Source organism: Thermobia domestica, chromosome 18 (genome assembly GCF_964235325.1).
Source record: "Thermobia domestica chromosome 18, izTheDome1.hap1.1, whole genome shotgun sequence".
NCBI classification, from domain to species: Eukaryota; Metazoa; Arthropoda; class Insecta; order Zygentoma; family Lepismatidae; genus Thermobia; species Thermobia domestica.
The window spans coordinates 10,935,184-10,948,289 of record NC_137471.1 but is presented as its reverse complement, the minus strand read 5'-3'; the positions used below and the strand labels follow the sequence as shown (position 1 = coordinate 10,948,289).

The 13,106-nt window shown below is 34.9% G+C and overlaps 1 protein-coding gene across 3 annotated transcripts in view; it reads left to right on the top strand.

The window, feature by feature from the left end:
- LOC145675697 (ATP-dependent translocase ABCB1-like) overlaps nucleotides 1-13,106 on the top strand; it is a 209,857-nt gene that overhangs the window by 162,201 nt on the left and 34,550 nt on the right. For all 3 annotated transcript variants that reach the window (XM_081746306.1, XM_081746305.1, XM_081746304.1), the window contains exons 14-16: nucleotides 5,641-5,765; nucleotides 9,549-9,692; nucleotides 11,900-12,004. In XM_081746306.1, coding sequence (XP_081602432.1) covers nucleotides 5,641-5,765; nucleotides 9,549-9,692; nucleotides 11,900-12,004 — 374 coding nt within the window. The remainder of the gene's footprint in view (nucleotides 1-5,640; nucleotides 5,766-9,548; nucleotides 9,693-11,899; nucleotides 12,005-13,106) is intronic.

Sequence of the window (13,106 nt, the reverse complement as noted above, 5' to 3'; positions counted from 1 at the left end):
AAAAAAAAAAAAAAAAAAACTATGGTGCATTTGTTCTATAATATAAAATATGAAACTACATTAGCTAAGATTAAATGATAAGAGTGTACTTTAAGCAGAAATAAGTGATTTTGTCACAGGATAAGGTTAGGTTCTCCTCCAAAGTACACTTTGCCGATTAAATTAATAAAGAATCAACACCTATTCATTATTTCTCATTATTAAATCAGTTTGTTACAGTTTTATTCGAAATTTTAAACTGTAATAATTCTTCCGCAAGCTTTCATTAATAAGCATAAACTTAAAAATTACGTGTTATGCCAAATACGTATAACTTAATACTCGTAAGTATAGAAAAATTATCGTATGTCTGTGGTATATCCTAACAAGTGGTGTCCTTTTAGCATTCGAAGAAAGAAGGTTCCTTTCTTCTACAATTGGTATGGTGCGAAGTAGATTTTGCAACCTTACTAAACGTAAGTATTTAGAATTGATATATTCTGCACTATATCCACTGATGGAAACAAACTTAAGAATACCCATAATCCTCATCCAATTTGAATGAAATTCGAACATAGAATGTGTGTCTGTAGAAGGTATGCTGATCTGAATTCGAAAGTCCTAGCATACTGGTCATAATAGACGATAAGTTGATCGTCGTCTTTGCAGAGGACATGCTGATATTAGTTTAAGGTCATCGAACAATACAACATGTCTAGTTGTCTGAGAGATTCTGTTGTTTGTGGATCACAGCTGCATTTGTAATTCCAAGATGATACCAGCGAACGCCTATGGTGCAATTAGGTGACTTATAGCGTGACAGTGTAGATGGGTTGCGGGGCGCCCAGAGATCGTTCTGCGGAATTGCCGCTTATTTGTGCAGTTACCCGTGAATAGTCCAACGGTGATGTACACCAGTGCTATTCAACCTTTTTTCTTCTCGCGTACCCCTAGACACAGTTCGCCATCCAATTGTATACCCCTGAAACTGTTTAAAAGAAATTAAATCGAAATCAACTTATTAAACTTAATACACGTATTCTCTTGATTAAAAAGGGGGTAAATAGGGACCTAACAAAAGACCATCATTGTGCCAATCAAAAAACTATTTATAGGGGAATAAAGTACACATCCGAAAAAATTAACATGAAAAATGTAAAAACATAAGGGAGACATCCAGTTCTACTGAGAGGGATTTTCCCCTCATCCTCCCGGATAATTTGTACTCTGAGGACAATGTTAAAAATTCAAAAACTAAAAATAAGTTAGAACTAACATGTTAATGAGATGATTGAGTGTGTTTATGAGGCTTCAACTCTTCGATTCTTGGTCGAATCTTCGAGAGTGCGAGAATCAGAAAATGGAATTAAAGTAATTTCTGTGCTTCGTTTTTATTGGTGTTAATGCAGAGAAACCCTGTTCATATACATATGTTGATGGAAATGGAAGAAATAGCACTGTCACTAATTTAATTGTACTCTTTTCGAGCATAATTACAAAAGTCACAAATTGACAAGTTATCGAATTTCATTTGCAGCGAACTGTCAATAGACATTTCCAGCAGACCCCCAGAAGCATCGTTATGTACCGCCAGAAACATCTTCACGTACTACTTCTGATTGAATAGCACTGATATGCACCATAGAAAACAAGTGGTTTCCATCGCATACGAGACTCCTTGACACACCGTGGATACACTGTGCCCAACCTGTCAGGCGATTCCCAGTGCAGTCAGAGATATCGCACTCTTCATTTGAGTATACAAATACTGAAAGTTATCAGTATCACGTGTAGACCATGTGAGCCAGTTAATTTTGCATGGCGTGGTATTTTCTCAATTAATATTGAAACCGGAAATGGTAGTAGATTTCTACCATTTCCGGTGTTAATAGAGTGGAGATGGAATATATTCTTGGAATTCTTAATTAATAGCAAAAGCAGCTTCTCGCTATTTATTACTCTTTTTACTCTATAGCGATAAATGTTAAAACCGGAAGTAGTTGATTCTGCCACTTCCGGTTTAAATATAGGGCTAAGAGAAAAGATGGTACTTTTACGTAGAGCGCTAAGTCGATTCCAAAAATTGTTTCTTACTACGTCTTTATCATTTTTGCTGTACGTAAGTAGTGGACTTCTACCACGTTCTGTTTTAGGGAAGAGTTGAAGATGGAGATGGTACGTAAGCTTAGGATGCTTAATCGATTGCAGGAAACTACCTCAAGCTATCTGTTACCATTTCTGTTGAACAGTGATCAATGTTAAAACCGGAAATGGTTGATTTCCAAGCTATCTGTTACCATTTCTGTTGAACAGTGATCAATGTTAAAACCGGAAATGGTTGATTTCCAAGCTATCTGTTACCATTTCTGTTGAACAGTGATCAATGTTAAAACCGGAAATGGTTGATTTCCAAGCTATCTGTTACCATTTCTGTTGAACAGTGATCAGTATTAAAACCGGAAATGGTTGATTTCCAAGCTATCTGTTACCATTTCTGTTGAACAGTGATCAGTGTTAAAACCGGAAATGGTTGATTTCTACCCGGTGGGTAGATCATCTCCATCAACAAACTCGATTCCTGACTTTTGAACCTCTAAATTATTTGAACCTCTCAAAATTTATGAATAGCCATCAATTCATTCTTGAGATTCTTCGTCTCCCAAACGGACAGAGTAAATACTCGTATATATCCAGACTCCTTTAAAATGGATTGTATAAATACAAGACAGGTTTGCGTCCCTATCTAAAGATTACCCTTGACACGTGTTCAATGCTGAGAACAGTTTGATTGTGAGATACTCCATGGCGAAGAGAAAATACGGGTGGTAAACGCGATGACAAGCATTTCTATCTCGAAACGCGATGACGGCGAAGTAAGTGTCGTCCGTAGATTTACAGTAGAGCGGGAAAAATCCCGTGCAAATGAAAATGAAATGAAATTTTTGAGTTTTACGTCCCACGATTATGCCGGAGAAATGAATGAAATGGTGGAATGAAGGAAGTGAGAGGAATCGGGAGAATCCCGAGGAAAAGCACGCACACGGTGTTTGTCCACCACAAAGTTCATTTGGCGGGAGCACGGTTTGAACCCGGGACCCCATGCACCATAGGTGAACGCTCTACTACTGAGCCACCGTGGCCCCAAAAATCCCGTGCAGTCATAACACTTACCAGCACCATCTTGCGGTAGTAATTTTAAACTCCGTGCATTCCTACTAAATGATGTTGATATGCCGACTCATTTTATAGAAACTATTCTACCTTTAGTTTAGGTACCTGACTAAACTAATGGGGTTGCAAAAAAGTGAAACAAATAAGCAGACTTTTGTCAGGGAACTAGGTAAACCTTTGTCAGGGAAAATCGGAGAAAGTCAGGGAACATAGTTTACAAAATCTGTGCGAACCCTGAATAAAAACCAGTATAGAAAATTAATAAGACATCCGGACGTGTGCACCAACGAAGTTCAAATGAGCATTCATGTAAACGAGTTCAAAATTGAACTTCCTAACTTGAACGCAGTTCAAGGAATTTTGTTGCATCATGGAAAATCATGGAAGTTCAGAACATTTGGTTCAGTACGGTAACCTAACCAAGATCAACGAAGTGAAACTCCGAGAACCGGCCATTCACAGTTAAACCTAGGCCTGACTGATTCACTACTAGATCGAGAAACTTAACGTTGAATGTCGTTCAAAAGTTGAACTTCGTTGGTACATACAGCCTACAATGAAGTTAATAATCAATATTTAAGTGGACGTAGAAAAAATAAAATGCATAGAATACATAAAATAATATAAAATATAGTGGATATAATTAATAAAGTTATGATTGATTTGATTACTCACCAATATGTGGCCACTGATCGAGAGAGCATAAAAAAAAGTTTGAGAAAATTTCCCACACCTCAAAACTTGTCATCCTGGTCCATGGCTCATCTCGTACCATACATAAATAAGAAAAATGAAATGAAATCTTTGAGTTTTACATCCCACGGTTATGCCGGCTAGGCTAAAGGAGACGGTGATGATGAGTACTGAATGAAATGGTGGAATGAAGAAAGTGGGAGGAAACGGCAGAACCCCGAGGAAACCCATGCACACAGTGTTTGTCCACTACAAAGTTCACTTGGCGCTGGGATCAAACCAGGGACCCCATGTATAATAAGTATATATATATATATATATATATATATATATATATATATATATATATATATATATATATATATATATAGAGAGAGAGAGAGAGAGAGAGAGAGAGAGAGAGAGAGAGAGAGATCGGGTAGTTGTAAAGTCAGTACCCTGGAACATTTACAAACACTTGATGGATATTATGTTCAAGACTGTTAATATCCCTTGGTTTTAACTTGTACACTTATTCCTTAGCCCAACCCCAAAGAAGGAAATCGCATGGAGCAAGATCGGGGCTGCGTGCAGGCCATTCTGCTAGGGAAATTGTCATCAAGCCGTGTTCTTACTGGACGTTATCGTTAATTTCTACAACACACTACCCGTTATCACTAATTCCTTATGACAGTTTCTTATTGCCTTAAGGTTGTCTTAAGGTGTTGCATACCTACCTCGCTCTGCCTCCATCATCTCTGCACTCACACCACTGACCTCCAAACTTCGTACCTGGCGGCAATCTTAGCTGTCTTCTATATATAAGCCATTTATATATAAGATTAAAATTTAATTTTCAGGAAGTAAAGGACATTTAAATAGATTTGAAGAAGAAATCAGTAAAATTAAACTGTTAAGATTCCTCCCGTGTAAATCAGTGGGCTAAAAGTCAAAGATGAAGATATTTAACAACCTTAAATCAATTAATTTTCTTGGTGAAGATTTTCAACAACGTTAAACGAATTAGTTTTCTTGGTGAAGATATTGAACAACGTTGAATCAGTTAGTTTTCTTGGTGAAGCAACAACGTTGAATCAATTAGTTTTCTTGGTGAAGGTATTCAAGAACATTAAATCAATTAATTTTCGTTGTGAAGGTATTCAACAACGTTAAATCAAATAGTTTTCGTGGTGAAGGTATTCAACATGTTAAATCAAAATTAAATTTTCTCGGTGAAGGTATTCAACAACGTTAAATCAATTAGTTTTCGTGGTGAAGGTATAACTTTCTTGGTGAAGATATTGAACCAAGTTAAATCAATTAGTTTTCGTGGTGAAGGTATTCAACAGCGTTAAATCAAAATTAGTTTTCTTGGTGAAGATGTTCGACAACATTAAATCAATTAGTTTTCTTGGTAAGGTATTCAACAATATTACATCAATTAGTTTTCTTGGTGAAAGTATTCAACAATGTTAAATCGATTAGTTTTCTTGGTAAATGGATTCAACAACGTTAAATCAAATAGTTTTCTTGATGAAGGTATTCAACAACGTTAAATTAAAAAGTTGTCTTGAAGGTATTCAACAACGTTAAATCAATAATTTTCCTTGATGAAGATATTCAACGAGTTACATCAATTAGTTTTGTTGATAAAGTATTCAACAACGTTAAATCAATTAGTTTTCTTGGTGAAGGTATTCAATAACGTTGAATCAACTAGTTTTCATGGTGAAAAGATATACTACAACGTTAAATCCATTAGTTTTCTTTTACTACTGAGAAGCAGCTGATTAATTGACTGAATTATTTCTTCTTTAGAAACGAAGAGCGCGGGAAGAAGAGTGCTGAGAAGAAGACTTACAACTGCATTAAGTATAGACTCTGATAAATCAGGAACTCCTATCAAATCACCAGTTAAAACAGAGGATGTAGATGAAGAAAAGGTAATAAATTTGTATTTTTTTGTATTGTCGTATTTCGTATGGTAATAACACCATGTCAATTGAAAATAATATTAGAAGTCAAACAGTTTAAATCTGGGTGTGGCTTAGAATTACAGGGCGTGGTCAAAAGTCTGGAATGGGCTAATTATTTGAGAAACTGTCAATGCAGTTGATCCGAAGTCAATTGGATGAATGTTGGAGAGTGAGGAGAAACATTATGACGTGGTTAAGGTTGTCGTCCGCCATCTTGGTGACCGCCATATTGGAACCAACTTGTTTATTTTAAATGGCAATATGATCGTGTGACATATTAAACAACATCCTCGTTCGAAGAGAAATCCAAAGCTAAAGTTATTTGTCCAAAATTTCCAACAGTTTTGAAGTTGTGAATGGATTTAGGCTTAAATTTTGTTATGGGTGGAGCATTATGGACCGAAACTGACTCTCTTTATTTTATTTATTTTATTTTTATTTTTATTTTTTGTTTTTATTTTTATTTATTTTTATTTTTTATTTATTTATTTATTTATTTATTTATTTTGTGGGTAGAACGGGATGTTAACTCGAGGGGAGCAAATCGAAATTATCCTTTTGGCTGAAGGACGCAGTTCAGCAATAATAGCAGTCGGCTTCAATAAGCAACATCCTAATCGCGAGCCGGTGACAGACAGTGCTGTATGAAAACTAATCCACAAATGCAGGGCAACTGGAAATGTTGATAATTTACCTCGATCAGGACAGTCAGTTTGCGTCTATACAATGCTCTACACATAACAAAATTTAAATCTACAAGATAGCATAATCTATCCTAAATCCATTCAAAACTTCAAAACCGTTGTAGATTTTGGACAAATGACTTCACTGTTGGCTTTCTCTTCGAACGAAGATGATATTTAATATGTTACACGACCATGTTGACATTTAAAATAAACAATTGATTCCAATATGGCGGACGACAACCTTAACCACGTAGTAAGATTTTTCCCTTCCGCTATCATTGATCCCAATAAACCTTGGATCGACTGCATTTAGTTTTTCAAATATTTAGCCCGATCTAGACTTTTGGCCACACCCTATTGATTTTGTAAACGCATCTAATAAAGCGTCCTATCACTCAGTTGATCATGTTGTTTCAAGGGACCACTTCCATTTTAAACGGTAGAAGTGCGAAAAACTTAAGCTTCAGAGCACTTTACATTATGGAGTTGCCTCCAGCTCATCAATACTGAAAACTATATACAGATAAAATTAACGAAATCTTGAACCCCTTGAATTGAAGATAAAAGGACCATGTGATTGACATATAAATAGCTGAGCATATTTGTAAAGAAACAACAGCTGCTAAAACACCAACATTTTCTGAAGTAGTAAAACTTTAACAGAAAGTTAACTTAAAATTGTTTGTAGATTTAGATATAGTGACTCACTTCAAAGTTCAATGATTATATACTATTTTTACAGCAAAATTAGTGACTTTTCTCTAACAGGCAGATATCAACAACCGTGTAATGCCTCTCTCAGCTTCAGTGTTTCCTGTATATCGATGTGATGCGGGTTTTTTTTAATTAATTAATTAACAAGTTTTAAAGATCTAAGCAATCATTTAACTTTGAAGTGCGTTACTACATTTACTTCGAAGGATATAAAACAACAAACGGTTTTGATTTGTCTTCCTCTTAGTATTTAAAGTTTTGTGTTGGAAGATTATAATGTTTTAGCAGCCAATATAACCTTCAAAGTGCATGGTTATTTAAATGCCAGTTTTAACTCCGCGTCATTTTACAAGAATGAATCATAAGTGTTGAATATTTTAACATACACAACAATTTGTATTTGTTACAGTATAATGAAAACAGAATAATATTCAAAGTATAGCCCCACGTATTGGACTGCCTGGAGCCACGTTCTTGTCAGTTTTTCAGTTCCATGTCGATACTGCGTCTTGTCATTAAAGACAAAGAAGTCAGTCACTGTTATTTCTACCTTCTGGTGGTTGGTGATATATTGTGATTTCAAGAAGTGCGCCATGGAGCGAAACAATAGTAATTTGAAGAGGCTAAATCAGGACCGTATGCCGTGTGTGACATCAGGTCGATACCATCAAGTTCTTACTCTTTTTTGGATGCATTTTTCGAGCCGTGTGGGTTTTGCGTTATTCTGTTGTCACAGAACGCGCTTTTGGTCCACCAATGCAAAATATTTTTACCGTAGTGCAACATACATCCGCTTCAACTGTTCGGAATAAAGGTCAACATCGATTGTACGTGAGTTTGGAACAAACTCGAAGTGAATTAGCCTCTTATAGTTCAACCACATACAGAGTATAACTTTATACTCGAAATGGTTGAGTTTGCTGACCAGTTTTGATAGTTGGTCCTTGTACAACCACTGTTTATGCACATTCGGATTTCGGAAAAAAGAAAGAAAAAAAACTTTTCGTCGTATCTGACAATCTGTTACAGGAAACACAGTTTAGTACAGTCAATCGGCAAACATCCATTCTCTTCTTGGTCTGGGCACACATCTCCAACAGGTTCCAAGTTATAGTTCATCAAAGTTAGGGTTTGGACTTGAGTCTAATTTTAAAAAAAAAATCTTATTTAACATAAAAGTACATGGAACAAACCTATTATTAAATGTTAATTTGAGATATAACAAAGTAAATTATGAGAAAAGTGATTAACTATGTTGTAAATAAATGTGTGTACTTAAAATAAAGATACACTTAAAAAAAACTCATTAAAGAATTATTTTTCCGCAATAAGGAATCTTGCTAGTCGTTTTCTATTTCTAAAACTTATTTTCTCTACTTTTCCAGAGTGAAAGTGTTGTAGTAGTAGTAGTTGAAAATTTAGAAATGATATTTAGAAATGGAATTTAGAAAGAAAATTTTTCATTTTACCTATAGTCGTCAAATTTAAAAAGTTAGTTCTATTATGCCTTTTCAGATCTGTAGTAAGTGTGAATTTTGAATACATAATATTGAGCTGTAGTATATATATATATAAAAAAAACTGCAGATCTTCATCTTTCTTATAGATTTTAATTGGGTTATCACCATATCGATAATACTAAATATAACAAATTTAACGGGTCTTATTTTTCATATTTTTGGTCATATTTTTCATATTTTTGGTCATAGTTCATTTTATGATGATGATTGTATCTTCATGATTCTCTCTAAATAGCCTGTTGAGATTTTGATAAGAGTAAAGGCCCCTGTGCACTTGAAGGCCCGGGGCTACAGCCCTCCTTTAATCCAGCCCTGCTGTTTGCAATAACTGTACACACCAATATATTAACACTTATAAACACAAACATATTCGGTAATATAATTGTATGTTAGTGTAAATAGTTGTTGTCAGGAAAAAATTCAACAATTAATTTATATTGAATGAATCCTGAACTGTTGTATCTCCTAAGGAATTTTGAAAACCCTAAACATAAATACCAAGTGACTTTTCCACGATCTCTGTCTAACATGAAACACGTATAAAACCTCTTATCTTTAGTAATCTGGAAGAATATTCTATCAAGTTGCAGGTTACATATAACAAGTTTAGGAAATTGGTATCTTTTCTCTCCTCTAACTAGGTTTGGTACTGTAAGAAACAACTAGTGAAGAGTACATGCTACATTCCAAATTTGATGTAGTTCAGTCAGTTAGAAGGGTATTTCTTAAGACTACTAAAATTTGCTTCCTAGTTTGTTGTTATAATATAATAATATAAAATTATTCTTTTGTTTGTACTCCTTATTAATTTACGTTCTACATTGCTTTAGGAAGACGACTATGAAGTTCCATTCACACGAATAATGTCAATGAACAAAAAGGAATGGGCCTACATATTGACCGGATGTATTGGAGCCTTTCTTGTTGGTTTCAGTATGCCAATATTTGGAGTCCTTTTTGGGGATATATACGGTGTAAGTACAAATATCCATTAGGAACTTATCTTGTACCGCTGCTCAAGGGACAAGATAAGTGGAACATGTAAAAACAGTAGTACAAAGCAAGATCTTAATGTTAACAGTGTGTTCTCCCATAGCATCCTTTAGTAAGTATACAAATAACCACTTTATAATATCAAAATTTGTGTAAAACAACACGCAAGCCATTATAGTATGTACCTAGTGTTGGAAACAAAATATATCTTATCTTTCTTATTATAATGTTTGTCTTGATTAGTTATTTGTTTGTTAGTTAGAATGAAATTTTGCAGCTTAAATTTCACGCACTTCCATACTAACTGGAGCTCGAAGATAAAATTTTGCGCACTTCCATACTAATTAGAGCTCGGAACTTAAATTTCATGTCCTTCCATACTAACTAGAGCTCAGAAATTAAATTTCACACACTTTCATACTAACTAGAGCTCGGAACTTAAATTTCACGACCTTCCATACTAACTAGAGCCTAAATTTCACGTACTACCATACTAAATGGAGTTGGGAACCTAAATTTTACACACTTCCATATTAACTAGAGATCGGAACTTAAATTTCACGTCCTTCCATACTAACTAGAGCTCGGAACTTAAATTTCACTTCCTACTAACTAGAGTTCGGAACTTAAATTTCATGCACTTCCATACTAACTAGAGCTCGGAACTTAAATTTAACGTCCTTCCATACTAACTAGAGCTCGGAAATTAAATTTCACACACTTCCATACTAACTAGAGCTTAAATTTCACGCACTTCCATACTAAATCGAGTTGGGAACTTAAATCTTAGACACTTTCATATTAACTAGACACCGGAACTTAAATTTTACGTACTTACATACTAACTAGAGATCGGAGCTTAAATTTTACGTACTTCCATACTAACTAGATCTCGGAGCTTAAACTTCACGCACTTCCATACTAATTAGAGCTCGAAACAAATTTTACGCACTTCCATACTAACTGCAGGTTTGAAATTATTTTACAGATACGTAAGGCCACCAATGATAACTTAATACAATATTTTAACATAACTTTTACTGTAGCTTATCGTTTTACCGTAAAATTAATTAATTATCAAGCATCTACTACTTATACAACCCAAACTCTCACAAAAGTGTGGTTGGTTTCAGCTACTATTTGCCTTCATATCAATAAGTTTGAGCATTCGCATTTATATATTCTTTAGCAAAAGTTTTGTATGATCTGTTGTAAGTATTTTAAAATGCCCTTTGAAAACAAAATACCTAACACACACACCTTGAACCTTGAAATTTAATCACACCCGGGTAGTTCAGATTCCACTTAAACTGTAGGTACACATTTCATATAGCCTCAGTGCTGACAATAGGCGCTTAACACCAATTAACCAATCAAGTTAATGAAGTTAGGAGTTTAGAAGGAGGAGCACGGGCACGAGTTTACACATATATATAATGTGTGTGTGTGTGAAAAATTGAATATTTATTTCTATAATGTTAATGAGATTTTCTTTAGAAAATCTTACTTCTAATCATGCTTAATTAATTTTCTCACACCAAAGGTCTTGATAGAAGAAATTACATTGTAAATTTAGTACATGACTATAACTAAATATTGAGTCTCGCACTCGCTCGGACTAAAGGTGGATTTTCGTGCAATCGTCCGTTGTGTTCTTTGCTTGTGATTTGGCTGAATAGCCAATTGAGAAAGTTGTGTAAGTACGATTCTATGCGTAACACAATTTTCTGTTGGCTACACATAGAAATCGCAAGCAACAATCGCAACGGACACTTGTATGAAAATCCGCCTTTACACTTTGACTCTCCATTCACTTATAAGAGTCATGCTCGCTTGGGCTGGCGCTTATTTATTGAGTTTAAGATCGATTAAGCCCGAGAACCAAACTCCCAAATTTGGATTTTCTGCTTCCTATTTATTGCAATTTAAATAGCCAACAGGTTTATTTATTTATTTACTTGGTTAGTATAAAGTTTAATTATTTATTTATTGTCTCTTTTGTTTACCTAATGTTAACTTCTCTACCAATATCTTAACGCTGTGAAATGCTTTAGTGATTTTATTATATTGTAATAGTAACGTATTTGTAAAAGCTCATTCATGTATTTATTGCGGGTGTTGTTTATTTGACAATATATATATTTACCAAATTATTTTCTAAAATAAAATTATCTTGTATATTTTGCAGGTTCTTTCTTTGCCAAATGACGATGACGTGCGGTCAGAAACAAACATCGTTTGTTCTTATTTCCTCATTTTAGGCATAGGAGTCGGGATAGCAACTTTCTTACAGGTTCAATATTTTGTTTTGTAAAATATATTCTTTTATTGTTAAGGATTTTTTCCAAAGGCGGCTCGTAGGGGGAAGTCATGTGTAAAAGTTAAGGTTTTATCGCTTCAAACTAACGAAAGCAAACTTAACTGATGTGCTAGTTGTTCTATACAATAACTAGAATATTAGATAATTTTTCTTCCCATAATTTGCAGCGAAAAAACAATTTTTTTTACAGTTGTGACTTTCTTCTGGAACCGCCCCTGCCAATTTGTATGATACGTTTATACTCTAATTATTATTATAGATGTTAAAAATATGATGTAAAAATTTTACTTCTTTTAATATTAAATATTAGGATAAAAATAAAATCTTATCTAAGCAAACATCTATTATTAATCATTGCTACAGTTTCATTAATACGAGGGGGAGCCAGAAAAGTTCCCGGAATTTCGTTGTAACTATTTATTATCATAATATAGGTACACAATCACTTAAAATCACCTTCAAAATAGGCTCCTTAAGAACACATACAGGGTGGCCCAAAAGTAGGTATACACCCCTGCATTGATCAAGTATAACATCCAAACTTACAGGTTTATTTGCTTCAGCTGTTCCGAGCTTAAGATATAAGTAAAAAGACATTAAGAACAAATAGTAAAGAAACTAAGTCTACCTCATGGATAACAATAAGAAATCATATAAAAATCAATGAGTTGATCAGTACGGGACTGTATACCTACTTTTGGGCTACCCTGTACACTTGTTCTCTCTCTCTCTCCTGCCATTGCTGGAAACAATTCTGAAATTCCTGTTTTGGTATGTTCCGAAGTTCAGCCGTCGCGTTGGTTTGGATGTCTTCTACGGTGGCAAAACGGTTACCTTTGAGCAGGGCCGTGCCGTGGGGGTGGGCGAGCGGGACGACGGCTTCGGGCGCCAAAGTAAGGGGGGCGAAAAATTCGTGAGAAGAAAGGAAAAATTGCTTGAAATATATGTATGGGGATGCCGTCGTATACTTTCGCCCCGGGCGCTGATTTTCCATGGCACGGCCCTTCCTTTGAGGCTCTTTTTGATCTTGGGGAAGAGCCAGAAATCCTCTACGGGACCAAAACAGGAGCTTCAG